This window comes from Panicum hallii, chromosome 1, assembly GCF_002211085.1.
Source record: "Panicum hallii strain FIL2 chromosome 1, PHallii_v3.1, whole genome shotgun sequence".
Lineage (NCBI taxonomy): Eukaryota > Viridiplantae > Streptophyta > Magnoliopsida > Poales > Poaceae > Panicum > Panicum hallii.
In genome coordinates, this window is record NC_038042.1 from 47,132,414 (window position 1) to 47,149,840 (window position 17,427).

The window sequence follows — 17,427 nt, forward strand, 5'->3', positions numbered from 1 at the left end:
CTAAACATTAGAGCATTTGAAGCTAAGATAGCACCTCATGACATGTCTCGGCTAGCACCGTGTAAAAAGATTATACCCTAAAGTTGCTCTTATAATTTTGCATAGAGGTGCAAATTGGTGACTCTTAAGTGCATCTCCAACTTTTTTTAGTTTAAAATTTTGTGCTACTTCTTCAAACTAGAATCTCAATTTGAAAAATTAGCATAAATATTTGAACTAAAAGGTGTTGGAGGTGCACCTCAGCGTCACCAATTTACATCTAAGCGTCCAATTTACATCCCTAATTTTGCAATACTGACTACTGTAGTATCCCAAACCAGACAAGCCATGGCGTTAGATGCTTAGGCTCATAAAGTTGGTGACCTTCTGCCGATAGACATAAAAAATGGGAGTTAAGTCATCTTATTATCGGTGAGCCAAAATTCTCATCAGGTTAACAGGAATAATACACCTACAAAAACACAAGAAATGGGGAAAGAATGGATCTGGACTTCGGAACAAAGCTAATAAACGCAACGGCAAATGTACATTGTTGCGTATCAAGATGCAAAGTACATACTTCCGTAGATGCACATGTATTTCTAACAAGTGATATAGAGGCCATAACAGAGCAGGGTTAAACGAGTCTTTTAAAAAAACAGGGTTATCCGTGCTCTCTAAACGAGCACATGTGTACTAGCTACTCGACTTCTCCTTACTCCGACTTCGCTTCCTCTTTGATCTGTGCGTTGCAAAATTCTCCTCACTGCTTCTCGATCTACAACTCCATGAATCAGAGCTCAAATCTCTAGCGTCAGAATCTGTGGTATCCTCTTCAGTAGTGCTGAGCTGCTTGTTTCCACTGTGAGTCTTCCTTCTTCTCTTATCATCCTTTCTTCTTCTACTTGATCTTTGATGGCGAACTTCTGCATCTGAATGAGCATCATCCTTCCTACCAAACTTAGTGCCTCCACTGCTTGACCTCTGATATCTTTCAACATCTGAATCAGCATCGCTATATGTAGCAACCCACCTGTCATCAGAGTATTTGTTGCCATCCCTGTGTTTTCTAGATTTACCTCTTCCACCATCTTTCTTGTCAAAATAATCATTTTCTGTACCATGTTTCGAGCCCCTTCTGCTCCTGTGTTCCTTCCCTGATGATTTGTGCGCTGTACAGCATCCTTCGAGGCTCTGATCCTCCGAGGATTTCCTCCTGTTCTTTTCGTGATCATCATACCTGCTACTGTACTTGCCGCCTGAAGGGCCCTTGCTGACATCTGTATCAGTTAAGTCTGAAGGCCAATCAGAAGAACCAGGCTCACGCCTATCAGATCGGTGCTTCCTAGACCTAATCCTGTCGTCATATTTTCCTCCATCACCATGATCACTTCTGTGCCTTTCCACATGTTTGTGCTTGCGCGGATGACTTTCATTTTCCATGGTTGAGAACTGTCTGCCATTAGTATCTACAGTATCCTGCCCTTGGTGCCTATCTGATGCTGAAGAACCTCTTCTATGCTGACTGTACTCATAATTCATGCTGCGGCTACCATGTTCTTGTTTAGGACGTGAATAATCTCGGGAAGAATGTGGATGTGCATCTTCATCCATGGATCTTCTTGAAACATACCTATTGAAACAAAATCATGATCTCAAGCATATATGATGTACTTATAGGTGTAACAAAAAATGTTCAAGTAAAATGATTTAACAGATATTGAGCATGCACCTGTCACTGGAATTTTTCAGTCTTTTCCTGTCTGAACGTTGTGGCCTTTCAAAATCTGGGGTATCACTTCGCTTGTCATGCATAGTATCAGCCGCAGGACCAAAAAGAGCAGACATTTTCCTAATCCAGTATCTAGGGGGAGGATTATCCCAATCAGCCCACTCGTAATCTCCTCCAGGATTGCGAAAGCAGTGAATAAAATTACAAGCAGCTCCATGTGAACATGTCTGTGAAACAGGAGATAAAAAAAAGAGGAACACATTGACTGCATTAGTAATCCGGAACTAGTTTCTCAATTTTAGAGAGTGCTCCTCTAGCAAATATCAATGTTGCAGATAAGTTTCATATAGGTCAAATAAAACCAAACAAAATTGAATAAAGGAGACAGATAGAAACTCAGATACCTTGTATCTTGACCTCATGTATTCACCACATATGGCAGCTTTCCATCTTGTGACAGCAACAAATTCACATGTTATCTAAAAACACAGGAAAAAACCAAGCTTAGCTCATGAAACAGTAGAATATCTATTAGTAATTTATCACGGCAGTATCTAAGGATGAAGAATTCTCTGAGACATAAGCAGGATTTATGACAATGCTCTAGCCTATAGCAACTGTCTGCCTAGAAAACTTGAAGAATGAAACAGAGCAATTACCTGCTTTCCAGCAAAATAGCGCCCATTCATGCTGCTATAGGCAAGAAGAGCTGAATCCAATGATTTATAATGCACATAAACATTTCCTCGAAGATGGAAAGATCCATTCCTACATACCTAAAATATTAACTGGAGTCAATTCTGTAATTCTATATTTATATGGGAGGAAAATTTATACACAAACCTAGTTATGAGAAAAGTTACACAGTTTCAACTCCCACCACCATGATTTAGAAGAGCCCCAGTAATTTTATTGAATATTTAAAATTTCAATTCAAAGTTGTGTATCTGATTCTGGATGCTACCAGCACCAGTAAGGCAGTGAAAAATCAAAAATGGCAACCAGTCTAGAACCATTTTGTTCATAATTTTTGTCTAAATTATACTTAGCGCATAGTAGCCAATGGGGTTCACTACAGGATCCTGTGCGGTCTGCTAAATAGAAAGTAGAAAGGGACCTAAGACGATGTATGTGAATTGCAAGGTGAAGTTAAAATGCTTAAGCAAAGGCTAAGTCTGCAGAAGTAGAGTATAACACAGATGGCAAAGGGAGTAGCATGGAACTACTACAATATACTGGTCTCCTCATCTAGAAGCTAAAAAACTAACCAACAATAGTACATTAATTGTATACTAATTCTCCCCAACAACAAAAGATTATTTTCAATCACTAATGCAGCCACAACACGGAGAAGATATTAATAATACTTCAAGTGCAACAATCATATAAAGCTAGGAACAAAGCTGAAGATAACACGAGGTGCAGGGGAAATCATGTAGCTTCAGAGAAAGGAGGCACAAAGAACCTTGAAGTTGGCAAGTTCACCAAATTTCAGAAATTCAGTATGTACGTCTTCATAAAATTCCTCATAACTCTGTTCAATTTCTTCATCTGTGAACTGGAGAATGTTAAAGGAAAAAACTTATTAGTTCAAAGTTCAAACAAAGGAAGATACCAAACATCTTAGTGCAGTGTCCCTTGTCACTACTTCAATTAAGAAAAAACCTTAGGGCATGCAGAAGGGAAGAAACTGAGAACTAAGAGAAGAAAATCCAAAAGGGGAACGGATAAGTAAAAGTAAGCGCCTATTTAGCAGTACTTTGCTGATAGAATGAGTTCTATCAGCTCAAAGGGGTTAAAATAAATTCACCTGTCACCCTAACGGTCATCAAACATTTCCAGTAAAAGAATAATTCCTCAATAGTTGAATGTTAAAATTTCCCAGTTACTATCAAAATTGTCAAGGACCTGCTTAATAAATGGCACAAAGACAAGTTCCAATTTTCAAATATTGGAGGGCTTTTTTAAGAGTTAAAAAGAAGCATCAAAAAGTTCAGCAACATCAACAAGAGACCATGATAATTTAGGATACATGAGCAGATCAAAGTTCAAGTCGTCCTCAGTCAAGTGAAACCAACTGGCCGGATCATTGTATGCCTCAAGTCGGAGTTCTGAAGAGAATTACATGAAGTACATGGAATCTGTCGCAGGTCTGAGTGTACAGCATGTCAAGAAAAAATTTGGAGCAAGACTAATCTTTAGTAATAATTGAAAAAATGCAAATGATTTGATACTTATGCCAGTTCGAAAAGGAAACAAACAATAGTTTCAGGATACCAAGTTATTCGCAAGGGATTGTCCTCTAACAAACCTCAAGCCCTTCATCTTGGTCCAAAGCGAGGCCTGGGCCGTTATACATGTTTTTCATTAGCAATGTGCTTGACTTATCAGGATAAAAATGAACCCTGCTGCAGCGCACTCCAAAGCGACAAGCCCCTGTCTTGAGGTGAAATGGACAATGGGCCTTATCCTAAAAAATAAAACAGACATGAAAGTTAAGTTGACGCTAGTCGACAGAGAACAAAGCCAAGATGTGAGGTAGACAGTGAATTGTATTTTCTTTTCATTGTAGCATAAGAACTACACATCTTTCCTGTCCTAATATAAAAGGAGAGCTGTGGAGCATGCCTGTTCTGTTCCAAAATTTGGAGTCTCTTGAGCAACTTTCTCAAGTACTTCTTGAGCAGACATGGAAGGTTCTGTCCTCTGTGCAGCAAAAGCTACAGATTGTGGCGGGAATGGATTTGATGTAGGTCTATCTTCCTGCAAAACATCGTATCAGTGTCCTCCTCAGACAATATAAAAAACATAACCCACGGAGCAGCCATAATGAGCCCCTGAAACTTTGAGGAAATAGAACCATGACCTCTTGAATTGGCGGCTTTTCCTTGACCCCTTTTGGTACTTTAACCTTTTTCTTCTTCACAATTATCTCATTTCCTTGCCATATGATCTCGGCTGGTCCATCTTCAATATATTCCCATTCACCATCTTCTTCTGACTCGTTTCCATGATCATCCTTAGACTGCAATAGCCAAGGTAAACAAATTGGATCACTATGTTTGCCTGTTTATCCAAGTTAAATTTCGAAAAATGCACTAGCAAATTCATCAACATCTGCATTACGATAGCTAGCAAAAACACTGCTGATGAAGAGAAAGCATTCGATAGAAGGATTAGAAGTACCAGAACCATATATATCTAGTAGAAAAATCAACAGACCGAGCACCAGATGCAAGATAGACGACTTATGAAATAGACAGGTTCGCATTGACAAACTACAAACGTGCCTAACCCCGTGCAATCAAACATCATGTGCACCGTATCATCCTATACTCCTATAAGACTCAAGTTAGTGATGCTACAGTCAAGGGAACAGGTTTGTCGTAGCGATGGGACGTAGCAAACGCATCGGTAACTAAGCACACAAATGGCTATTGGCTAACGGCACTAGTTCAGTCGACGATGATTAAGAAATTAGGGGAATGATCTGACCTTCTCTCGAGTGGAAGCCTCCGCAGCCCTGGCCTCCTCTGCCGCGGCAGCAGCGGCGGCCGCCTTCTCCGCAGCGCGCGCCGCGGCGGCCTCGAGCCACCGGCGCTCGGCGTCCTCGAAGGCGCGCCGCGCGCGCTCGGACTCCGCAGCCGCCTCGGCCTCCTCTTGCTCGAGGAGGCGGCGCTCCTCCTCGGGATCGACCTCGAGCGCATCCGCCTCCGCCGACGCCCGTGCCCGCGCCGCCGCCTCCCTCCGCGCCCTCCGGCGGCGCTCCTTCTTCCGCTCACGCCGCTTCTCCCTCCTGCTCGCCCCCGCCTCCGCTGGACCAGCGGCGTCGCTACCAGCACCCGTAGCCGAGGCCGACATGGCCGCCGGGAAGGGAAGCTTCTCGATTCGCTATCACCGCTCGTGCGATCGCCGTCGCGGTGGTTTGGACGACGGCGGCGGAAGGGGCAGCCGGCAGCGCGGCCGTGGGCTCACCTTCGTGGGGGCTCGCATACTGGTGGGCCGGCCGAACAACAGAAAGAAGTCGGAGCCGCTGTTTTCGCCCGTTATAAACGGGTCTCATGGGTGGTAATATGGGCCGGTCCCATGATGGGCTGTGCATTAGTGCATCGTGGATTGGCAATCCGCTCGGGAGTTTTTTTAAAAAAGGCTAAAAAAATTAAATTCGAAAAAGAGGTGCTGCTTCGGAAGATTTTGGAAAATGGGTACCTCCCACCCGTTGATCGGGCGGGAGGCGTGGGGCCAGGGAACCCCCGCCATCCAACGGGCGGAAGGTTCCAAAATTTTTTTCAGGCCCCTCCCGAGAGCCTCTTTGCGAATAAGAAAATTTTCTTATTCGCGAACAGGCCCCTAAGTCATCCCGCCCGCCCGTTGGGCGAGAGGTTCCCTCCTTATTTTTGCTTTTTTGATTTTGGTTTATTATTTTTGGTTTTTTTATTTTGGTTTATTTTTGGTTTTTTATTTTTGGTTTTTTTATTTTGGTTTATTTTTTGTTTTTGATGGTTATGGTTTTTGATGGTTTTTTTATTTTGGTTTATTTTTGGTTTTTTTATTTTGGTTTTTTTATTTTGGTTTTTGATGGTTTTTGGTCTTTTGACTTTGGTTTTCGATGGTTATGGTTTTTGATGATTTTGATGGAATTTAGTTCAACTTTACGAAGAAGATTACGGTATCTAAAGCTCGTATGAAGATGGTTAAGCGATAACATTTTGCAACGTAGAATCCAAATATTACGATAGTACGATACATCAAGCCATTAAAAATAAAATAGTATGATAACAAATAAGTTTAAATATACAAATGCCAAGTCAATGCGGCAAATATTACAAATACACATAATGGTCTGTTAAAATTACAAATACACATCCAGATCTGATACAAACTCAACGCGGCAAATATTACACATTAGCAAACAACGTTCAAATAAAATTACAACTAAACGATGCCTGATGTCGTAGTAGCACTCGATCGTCAACGTCTCCTACTCCTTGATGCAACCGGAGGTCTTCCATCTGTAGCATCACCTGTAGGGCCAGCTTTAGCAGAACTGGGCCTAGCATCATTGTTTGGACAACGTTTATACATGTGTCCACTCTAATTACATGTACTGTAGCGCTGTATTCTCGGACAGAGCTCTGACTCATCCATATCATTACGAATACGCCGTGTCTGATGGCGCTCTCTCTTAACCCGAGCTATTCTCGGGTCTAGAATTTATATCACAGGATTCGCTGTCTCAGTGAACGATCCAACCATACAGAACCCATAGATCTTATACTGTCAGGTGCTGGCAATTGTCTCCTTTCTGAAGTAATGAGAAACATATATATCGACAGGATGTCCAATATCCGCACAAACAGCCATTACATGAGAATAAAGTATGTGCAGCAACTTTGGCCTCATGCATGAGCAACAACAAGTTCCATCAAACTTGAGGATGCACTCCTTTACAGTTGAATTCACTTAAATCTACCCCATTCGGCCCATAAATCACATTTCCTTCTCCGTAATATATACTAAAAATACCCTTTTCGGAAAACATATCTGTCAATCATTAATAAACTAGTTATACTACATATTAATACACAACGACCCTAAGTTTCAGCGATTCCCAGATTATATTTTCCAAATTCTAAACTATTTAGAATATAAATTATACTAAAAACAATTGAAAATATTAAAAACTATTCAAAACATAACTACCCTAACAAATATTTCCTAGATTGTAGTTATTTTCAAGTAATTATACAACTAGAATGAGAATATACTTCCAAATCGACGTGTGAACAGGCCTTCGCCGCTTCCTCTTCTCTCTTCCTCTCCTTCCTTTCTTTTTTTCCTAGTTTTTGCTGAATAAAATGGAAATTTAGGGGCAGGTGGAGGCTTATATAGCGGGGGAGGGGGGGAGGGAGGGTGTGGCTGAACCAACCTTAATTACACCGGCTCAAATACGCGAGTCCTCTCTCAAAGGCTCCCACGTACTTCAAACAGTGTAACCCCTTGGCCTGTCGGGTAACGTCCCGATAAACCACCGAATGCAGTATCAAACAAGGTACCTCGCACGAAGGCGAGTCAAGAGATACAATCACCATCATATTTTACATTACAGGCTCTTATATTACAAGAGTTTCAAAAAATAGCATAAGTTCAAAACTGATAGAAGTTATTATAAACCAGTTTAAAGTTCCATGTTCACAGTGGCGGAATTTAAAATACGACAACTATACACGTCGCCAGTATGAACATCATGCCAAGCCCTGGCATGACATCACTCGGTATGATCAGTGTTTTGCTGGGGACGGGTCCCATTCCACGGACCAACCATCGGGCAGATCATAAGACCATGGCATAGGAAGAGTAGGATCTTCAGAGACATTACCTGAAATAAAGTCATATCGCAAGGCTGAGTACTCTAATACTCAGCAAGACTTACCTGTTTCATGGTATACTTAGCCATGTAACTAGACTTATGAAGGCTTTTAGAGGTTTTGTGTATAGTTTTCAGCTGAAAAGCAACAAAGATTAGATCCTTAATTTTAAATTTTAGTTTTCAAGTTCTAATTGATTATCCATTCTAGGTAACCAACTATAACTACTCAAGCATGATAGGATCTTTAAACAAACATCATCTTTGATAACCTTAAAGTTGCTCTTGTTACTCTATGTGGCAAAGGGATCAAGCAGTCTCAATCTCCACGAGAAACGAACGATTCTGAATCGAATTTCATCATTGCATGGTAAACCTAACTCACACGCTTGGAACATCGAAAAGACCATTCCGAAGCAACCGTTTGCCTTTCATTTCAGGTCGTGGATCAGATCCACCACAAGCAACAGCAGGACCATACGCACAACCAATGTGCAGGACGTATGTCTGTAGCGCAACTACATGACCATACTCCTGGTTGCCCTGCAACACGTATTCCCACACATCAAAGCGAGTAACAGGAAAAACCAAATACGAGTGGTGGGAGGTATGTCCACTTGCCAGGCCGATTGGTTACTAGGCTTACCGCTTACCATATTTCACGGCATGTGGCTAGTACTTTCAAACGCTTAACCACCACTACCACACACTGCGACCTTAGCCAAATTCATCAACACGGACGGGGTATCATCTCAACCATGATACTTCACATAGATCCCGTCTGTCATCCTTATAGTGATTACAGGAATGTAAACACTACAATTCTTATAAAGCTCGCGAGTGACCGGCAATCACTCGACTTCTACCGGTCCTATTAGCATAATAGCTATCCGGACTCAAGTTCTAGTATTCAGTACATTGGTTACTAAGAATATGCAACTATGGTTTCCAGACAACTCCTAAGAACTTAATCCACAAGTATATAAATATAGATTGCAGTGTAAATAAAGTAGCGGGTTTATGTCCGGGGCTTGCCTTCGCTGGCGGGGCTGGAGGCGGGAGTGTCAAAGTTTTTCGAACTTTAGTTCGGAGCTTCAATTAGACTTCCGACGACGTTTCCGGAGTCTTCAGAAATTTTCACTTCTTGTTCCGAAATCAGTTTGTAGTCTCTGTCGGCGAGAGTAGTTGAGTCTATATAATATGCAAAGATGTAGTTTAATGGATGCATACATTTTTATTTTATTTCACGATAAAGTTGCAATCCAATGAAAACAAAGCTCACTCATCAAACATTTCATTTACTCTTCTACTGGGCAGTCATTTATCGAGTATAAGCTAAGCTACCTAGTTACATTAAGTAACATGGTTGCTTACCTTAAACATTTAAACTAACTATATTAGGTAGCATGTTTGGTCATTTTAAATAATCAAACTAATTACACTTAGCAACTTCATTTATTTGACTAACTAATTATCTTTAATAACCTTAGGTTATGACTTAATTATGGACTTACTTTGATTAATTAAACAAACCCTAAGTTAGGAATATAACATTCTATATTAAGTCCTATTTATTCTGGCTATTCTACATATGATCATAGGTTGAAAATTTGTGGACATGTCATACTACCTAAAGGCATCATTCTACTTTATTTTCATAATTTTTCGTGAGCTAGAACTACTGTTCATAGATTTCCTTTGAACCTAAGCTTAAATTTATTACTAAAGTTATACTAGTGTTCTAAGTCTCAAACTTTTATCTTGAATTATACATGTTGAAACAAAGCTAAGGTAAAATTTTCAGTTATAATCATGAAAAGATGCATCTGAAAATTAAATTATGAAGCTTTTATCAACATAAAGCAAAATTATTTAAACATCATAGCTAGAAAGCTGTGCTGGGCTTCCAAATTTTACACAGTCCTACTTATAGCATTCACATCTCATGGTCCAAATTTGAGCTTCAGCACTGCTATGGATCAAAAGATCTAATTAAAGTGCCCCTTATCTATTAATTAAATCATAGCACAAAATACATATTTTCATCTCATGATCACAATACTAAAGTTGTATTATTTAACACAAGGATTCAAACACAACTAGTTTGACATTTTTCTGAATTTTCTACAATTTCCTACACATTTTTGAAGTTCACAGCTTTTGAATTGGGGGGTCTGGAATTTTACAGACAGGACCCTAGAAAGTTTGAAATCAGAGCAACTGGATCCTTGCTCGTCGGGGAAGAAGGGGCAGGGCATCACCGGCCAAATTCCGGTGAGGGCGGCATCGGGGGTGGAGGAGGACTGGCCCACGAGCATCAGGAGCTCAAGGCGCGTCCAGGGGTGGGCTTAGGAGGAAGAGGGGGTGACCGGAGGTGGGTTTCCCACGGCGGCCGAGGCGGCGGCGGAGGGGAGCTCGTCGGCGGGAGGCTTCCCCGCGAGGAGGGCGGTCAAGTCCTGGTCCAGCAGCTGCAGCAGGAGGAGAGGAAGCTACTGGGGTGGCTGGGTCGGTCGGAGGAGGGGCGGAGGGATGAGCTCAACGGAAACAGAAACTTACCGGCGAGGAGGTAGCGATGGCGAGGTGGTTCCGGTGGGGGTTCGGCCGCGAGGAGTGGTCTGGGAGTATCAGTGAGGTGAGGGGAAGCTCCCCAGGGGGTTGTAGTGGTGCGGGGATGGTTGGAGTGAGCTGCCCACGGCGAGCAGGGGGGTCGCCGGAGTGGAGGAAGGGGGCGGCGGTGGTGTTCGAGGCTCGGGGTGCTGGGCGAGAGAAAGGAAGTGCAGAATGGAATGGTCACGAGTTAGAGAAGCTCGAGAGCAGAAGAATAGAGGCCCGAAGGGGGTGCTTGGCCCGTGCCACGACGGCGGCGAGCTGTCGGCCGGGCGGCATTCGGATCGGCGTGGCGCGCGGGGGAAAGGGACAGCAGGGGCGAGCTAGGGCGGCGGCGGCCGGCGTCCAAGTGACGCGTGGGGGAGGGTGGAAGCAGGAGGTGGTGCTGGAGGTGCTGCAGCGGGCAGCACAGCGGCGGCAAGGGGCGTGCTCTGCGCCGGCGGCAAGGGGGAAGCAGAGCAGAGCAGAGGCGCCAGAGGAAGAAGAAGAGGGGAGGGGGTTCGAGGGATCTGTTAGCAAAAACAGGAAAGTCCAGGGACTCAGCTGTAAAGTAAAATTTTCCACTGATCTAAACTTCAAATGAAGAAATGGTCAACATGAAAGTTGTAGAACTTTTCAAATCCTACCTCTTTTATTTAGGGTTCACATTCAAAAACTTAAAGATTAAAGCTTTATTTAAAAACTTTGGACTCAAATTAAATTTTCCAAAATATTTACCTTTGGTTAGATAAATTTCATATAACTTTGGACTTAATTGCAAGTTCAGGTAATGTAATGATGACTTATATTTTTACACTTTGACCCCTAGTGTAAATTGGAGAGTTACCTTTGTAATTCAACATTTTTTTACAAAAGGACTCATATTTTTGAACTAATTACACACAAGTCCTTATTGTCACATATGCACTCAAATTTCACACATTCATCCAATTTCATTTAATTTAATGTATTTACATTTCACATTCTTCCTAATATTTTATAATTTTGACACCTAGGGTGTCACAACCTTCCTATGTTGTTGATTTTACCTCCCATTCTTACCCAATTAACACTAAAGGGCCTAAATTTTTCAGAATTACATAAATACCTTTTTTCCCTTTGCACTTAAATTTGAACACACATACACAAGATCAAACATGCACACTTTACACTAAAATCTAGTGTTTATAATTCTAAATACCTGAATGTCACAGGGGGGTGACCTCCCGCCCGTTGGATGGGCGGGACGCCCTCGCGGTCGTGTCAGGGACCTCTTCGCGAATAAGAAAAGTTTCTTATTCGCGAAGAGGCCCTCGGGTATAAGTTTTGGAACCTCCCGCCCGCTGGATGGGCGGGAGGTCCTCGGCCCCACGCCTCCCGCCCGATCAACGGGCGGGAGGTACCCATTTTTCGAATTTTTCCCAATCAGCACCCCTTTTTCGAATTTTATTTTTTTAAACTCTTTTTTTTAAAAGTCATCCGAGAGAATCCTTTTAGTATTTTTTTTAGATTTTGGTAACTAATTTATGACTGCAACAAAGTAGTATGATTAATTTTCACAACACTGACACGAAGAAAGGGATAACGCCCGACACTACAGCCACAAAAAGGTTGCTGAAATATCCACCAACATGGCGTTCAAGTGGCACGAGTCACTCGCATGGCGCGTGCTTTCTTTTATATTTTCCACTAACAAACCTTGATCCATAATTATTATTAAAAGAAGGCTTATCCATTGCAGATTTGCAGGAAGATAACGGACCCATGCTCGGTGGCGTGGCACCAGAGTTGACTTTGCTGCTCGGTAGCCGAGTAGCCGTTGAGCTGCATCTGCTCCACGCCTCCACACGTGCTGCTGCGGCGAGGGCCGCCGCGTCGTGTTCCGCGGTTTGCCTCCCCGCGACGGCTGGATTGTCTCCCGGCTATCGATTCCCGAAATGAAACGCGCATAGCAAGCACTTGTTGGTTTCTAGGAGAGTGAAAAAAGATGAAGGGAAAAATTAAATCACATACAAAGTCAGAAGCCACCTTGTTTAATAAGATTAATTGAACAAACTCTAAAGTAACGGAAAATAGAAAACGGGATGAAAATATTGCGGTTGCGTTGGCAAGTAACGAACTGAAATTAGTTGGACAATTTCGTTATATGTCACCGAGTTTTCTCGTAATACCTTATATAGATATGTGGATCTTTACAATCACTATGGTATATAAAGTATTTAGAGTTTAACTAATAGTATGCGACTTTTTCCAAATTAGTTTATTGAGCGTGCTGGAGTTTTAGTGGACTTGACCTATTAACAACTTTAGAAATTGTAGTAAATCTTAAAGGTCCGAATATGCAAAAGGATGTGGTGCAAGTTTAATCTCACCTCACTGGTGGAGGAGAGGGATGGCAGTTGGCTTTCCTATACATACGACCCAACGGTCTCCACCAAAATCCAACGGCCTCCACCAAAAGTACACCAAAACCTAAGGTTTTTGCCCTTTCTCGCTGCTGCGCCGCCATGGTAGCCTTCTCCATCCCGAACGCCGGCGTGCACCGGCAAACGAGAGAGCAAATCTTCAAAACCCTTCGCATTTGAGATTCTACACCGGGAGAGGGTGAATAAGATTTTTGAAAGCGCTTCGCGCGACTGTTCAAGATCTTCACCAGGGCGCATCTTTTACCTTAACTCCATCGCCTCACGAGCCAACAAACTTCGTCATCTTCAATAGCGGCGGTTCATCGTCGTCGGACCTCCAACCAAAACTCAGTACGTTTTCTGTATTAGATATGTACTCTGATATACTGCCTATGCTATTTATGTTGTCTAGTATGTTAGATTTATATGTTATCATATTTGTTTTATACGAAATTTAATAATATAATTGCCTATATTCTCAACCTAAAGCATCAAAGAAGAAAATTATACCGAATGCGATCGGATTATAAACTACATTTGGAGCGCTAATAGGTAGTGGTCTTTCGGGAAAAAACACAGCGTTTATTATCCTCAACAAAATTTTTGAAGAAGGTTTTCCTGAACAAGTTACTTGAGCGGAGTGGCGCGTACAAACGTCTCGTGCGGCTTCTTCGCCAGCTCCCCGCGTTCTTTCTCCCTCAGCCCTCCCCCATTTCTCTATTCCCGTTTCGATACTTGGAACCCAGCCAACCAGCTCGTCCTCCCCTCCCCACTCCAGCCCACCCGATCCGCGCCGCCCCCCGTCCCTCCCCGCCCCGCCCAGCGCGGCGCCGCGTCTCGCATTCGCGGCAACCTCTCTCGCCGTCACCCTTCTGATCCTCGCTGTTCTACCGCCCGCGCGAGACCTGCCCCCCTTCCGTGCTGAGTGTTGCCTCAGCCTCGACCCCATCCCTCTCCGCCCCCGCCCTGATCTCGGTTCCTCCGTCCGTGTCCCGGCTGCGATCCGTCCTTTGCCGGCCAGGCAATTGATTTCAGCTCCTGAATGCTGCTACCTCCAGATACCTCACTTCGTGCTGTTGCTCCTTGCGGATTGCGCGCTGTCAGGTCTGGATAGTGCGGGCGGTGCAGAGTGTCCTCCGTTCTTCCTCGCCCGGCCCCAAAAGATTTCGTGAGCAATTAGGTGCCTTGGAATCGCTGGTGTATATCTTGTTTATTTGGCTCTACAAAATCTAGACGGCCGAGAGAATCCCCTGCTAGTGACGGGCTGACGGCATCGGTTCTTGTGATGTTTAGTGGCTTGGACACCATCACTACTGCTTATTCTTGTTTAGTTGACCTTGAGCCCTTTCCCTTTCGCGTGCTGCATCAATTGATTAGCCTGTGGTTGTTGAGGAGATCACGAGTTTTTCTTAACCTTGTTGTCTATCCGTAGTAGGTGTTGTTGCAGTTTGCTTCATTGGCGCCCCTTACATAAGTGTTCGTCAATCACTTTTGCGTAGAGCTCTTTACCTCACTCGGATAAACAAGCTCGCCAAATTTTTAGACCAGCTGGGCTAAAATAAAGGTTAGATTGTGTTGGATATTTTCCGGTAGGACATTGTGGGTTCGTGATGTCTTGCACCTCCCCAGATCCACCAGACTACTGCTCGGCCGAATCGCCTGAGCTCAAGCTATACCAGGCCTTCATCTTCTCGGTGCCTGTCTTTTTTACATTCGTCTTGCTCCTCTTCTTCTATCTGTTCTACCTGAGGCGGCGCAGGGCCAATTGGCAGTCCTTGAGGATGAGGACAAATAATTTGATACGTGGAGATAACCCCAGGGTAAGTCAGCTTTCATATTCTTCTGAAAATTAGTTGATTTCTCCAAGCTGGTTATGTATTCAGGATCTAATTGTTCGATTTATTTTGCGTTCAACATCTGCATTTGTAGCTGGAGTGTGGTTTGAAGAAGGAGATGCGGGAAATGTTGCCAGTGGTTATCTATAAAGAGAGTTTCTTGATCAGGGAGACACAGTCAGTGATTTGCTTTAAACTCTTTGGTCCAGTATATAGTGATATAGTAGTTTCTTTATAGAGTTTCTGCTTCTTTTACCTATCAAGTAACTAAAAAGGAGTTAGCTTGGTAATGGATGGCAGCAGCCTAATTCTGGCAACTAGAAAGAAGTTTTCAACTGCTTGTTCTTTTCAGCCTTCAGTATATCCCAGCCTCTCTGCATAAGAACACCGATAATCTACATACTAATAGTGCTCATTTCACCACTAATTAGATATTTGCTAGACAGTATGTTAACTTTGGAAATCTTTTCCAAATTACATCATTGAAAAGAACAATAAAATGCACATGCGGTAATAAATAGGGACCCTTCCATCGGCACAAGATCTAAATCTTAACAAACGGGTATAGTTGTGTTAGCTTTTCAATATAGGCAGGGTGGTGTAGCTTTTAGCAATCAGTATGTAACAGCAAGTTTAGGTTCAAATGTAGCATGTGAGTTAATCTTTTGAATAGATGTTTTGGACATCCTGATACAGATCCTATAATAGGAAAATTCATGACATCATTTGCTAAAAAAATTCGAAGTATTTTTTCCCTGACATCTGTTGTTTCCCCCATTCTGCTATTAAGGGAAAAAAACGTATATAAACATGCCTGTGTGTGAAAAAGCTTATATTTAGAGTGACATGGAGCAAATTTGTTACAGTCAATTGAAAGAACGTTTAAACTGTCTACTAATCAAGAGGAATATTGCTTCTCATATGCAGACAATTCAACATTGTTGAAGAAAGAAACATAACAGCAAGCTTTCCATGTTATGGTCCCTGATCTTTCTTTTCTTTGAGATCGTATGATTATTGGGACTAGCCCTTTGCCCAGCCTTTTTGTTGGTTAACTGTTAACCTTTGGCATGAGTCATTTCTTTCTACTGGCATTTGCCCCTGCATTGTTATTTTGTTAAGTTTTGCTTTGCTTCTGAACACCTGATAATTGTTGTCAGGTGCTCTGTCTGCCTAGCAGACTATCAACCAGATGAGCGGCTTCAGCGAATACCTCCTTGTGGCCATACCTTTCATATCAATTGTATTGACCACTGGCTCTCTAAAAACACCACCTGCCCCCTTTGTCGAGTCTCGCTCCTTCCAGCCCCCAAAGCAACCAGCATTGACCCGGATTTGGAAGCACAAACTGTAGAGGAATCTCTGAATGTACACCATCAGGAGGACCTCTCCGACAGGAACACACCACAGGAAGATCAGGCAGCGGAAGGTGGTGGTCAGGCCGAAGAACCATGTAGCGATGCTGTAGAGCCCTTGACGGTCAGGGTGGTCACTGAGCCTCAAGCTGACACGGAAGGGTCACCAAGCACAACCTGCCAACCCGACAAAGCAAAGAAATAAAGGCGGCCCTTGATATATTTCTTGTAGCATCGTATGTTTAGCTGATCAGGAAGGATAAACACATAAAGATCACCATTGATGTTGTACTAGCCGTTTTCCAGGGAAAAAAAGGAAAAGTTCAGTGCTGGAGAAATATTTATCAATACATAGTTAACATAACCGATAAAGTACCAGTGACCTGTTTTTCATTTGGTAAACCATACTGGTGTCATAAACTTACAAAGTTACAATCCTCGAACGCCCTAAGATCGGCGGGGCGATATGCTTATTGGAATTGATATAGCCTAAGAGCTCACTGAAGCTCCTATAAGCTATAAGCCTATAACTGTACAGACATCAGGCATCTGTCAATTGCCATGAGCTCTAAAAAGACATGTCCACTTGGGCAGGTTCAACTAGGCCAGGGGGGCATCACAAATGCAATGCAATGATGCCTTTAGCTCAATGACATCGCCACACCGAGGTTAAGCGTGCGCACCAAAAGAGACTAAACACATAGGCCATAGCCCGGCAGAACAACAACCGTGACATTGGCACCAGCACCCTAACCACCGCACGCCAAAATGCCATCACCATCCAACTGATTCTGCACTTGTGCTGGCAGTGCACACACATGATTACATAGTAGCACTAGCCACTAGCACGATAAACACTTCCATCACCAGCTCTCTCTTAAGCCCGCAAGGGCATCCCTACCTTTCAGAGGCTGTGTTTTTTTCCACCACCTCCCACGCAACACACAGGCAGCTGAGTTTGGCAAAATTTCTCAATGTTTAGCACTTCCCTCGCTCCTGAAATTGGCCATATCGATCTTCACTTCTTGACAGTCTCGCCGCACGGATGTTCATCGCCTGCGAGCAAATCCAAACCGAATCACCAAACGCACACTCCAAAGCTCAACCCCTGCTTTTCGTGAACAGATGCCCTAGTCCCCTCGTGCTCCAGGCTTTAAGCGAGCCACGG

General features: G+C 43.2%; 2 protein-coding genes across 2 annotated transcripts; one reads left to right on the top strand and one right to left on the bottom strand.

The window, feature by feature from the left end:
- Window positions 1–473: 473 nt before the first annotated feature.
- Window positions 474–5,713, bottom strand: LOC112887066 (zinc finger CCCH domain-containing protein 16). The gene is made up of 9 exons (XM_025953150.1): window positions 5,207–5,713; window positions 4,578–4,736; window positions 4,340–4,474; window positions 4,023–4,181; window positions 3,177–3,269; window positions 2,371–2,487; window positions 2,116–2,190; window positions 1,712–1,938; window positions 474–1,612 (listed from the first exon to the last, which is right to left on the bottom strand). The coding sequence occupies exons 1-9, from the start codon at window positions 5,570–5,572 to the stop codon at window positions 676–678; spliced, it is 2,268 nt and encodes a 755-aa protein (XP_025808935.1). The 5' UTR covers window positions 5,573–5,713; the 3' UTR covers window positions 474–675.
- An 8,066-nt stretch (window positions 5,714–13,779) lies between these two features.
- LOC112887096 (RING-H2 finger protein ATL58-like) lies at window positions 13,780–16,664 on the top strand. Its single transcript, XM_025953190.1, has 3 exons — window positions 13,780–14,889; window positions 14,999–15,081; window positions 16,065–16,664. Exons 1-3 carry the CDS (start codon window positions 14,680–14,682, stop codon window positions 16,462–16,464), a joined length of 693 nt encoding a protein of 230 aa, XP_025808975.1. The 5' UTR covers window positions 13,780–14,679; the 3' UTR covers window positions 16,465–16,664.
- The last annotated feature ends 763 nt before the right edge of the window (window positions 16,665–17,427 follow it).

Coding starts and splice junctions, on each gene's coding strand:
- LOC112887066 (XM_025953150.1), bottom strand. CDS start 5,572: ATGTCGGCCTCGGCTACGGGTGCTGGTAGCGACGCCGCTGGTCCAGCG. Junction 1,939..2,115: donor ACATGAGGTCAAGATACAAG/GTATCTGAGTTT, acceptor CCTGTTTCACAG/ACATGTTCACATGGAGCTGC. Junction 1,613..1,711: donor CTGAAAAATTCCAGTGACAG/GTGCATGCTCAA, acceptor TTGTTTCAATAG/GTATGTTTCAAGAAGATCCA.
- LOC112887096 (XM_025953190.1), top strand. CDS start 14,680: ATGTCTTGCACCTCCCCAGATCCACCAGACTACTGCTCGGCCGAATCG. Junction 14,890..14,998: donor TACGTGGAGATAACCCCAGG/GTAAGTCAGCTT, acceptor CTGCATTTGTAG/CTGGAGTGTGGTTTGAAGAA. Junction 15,082..16,064: donor TTCTTGATCAGGGAGACACA/GTCAGTGATTTG, acceptor AATTGTTGTCAG/GTGCTCTGTCTGCCTAGCAG.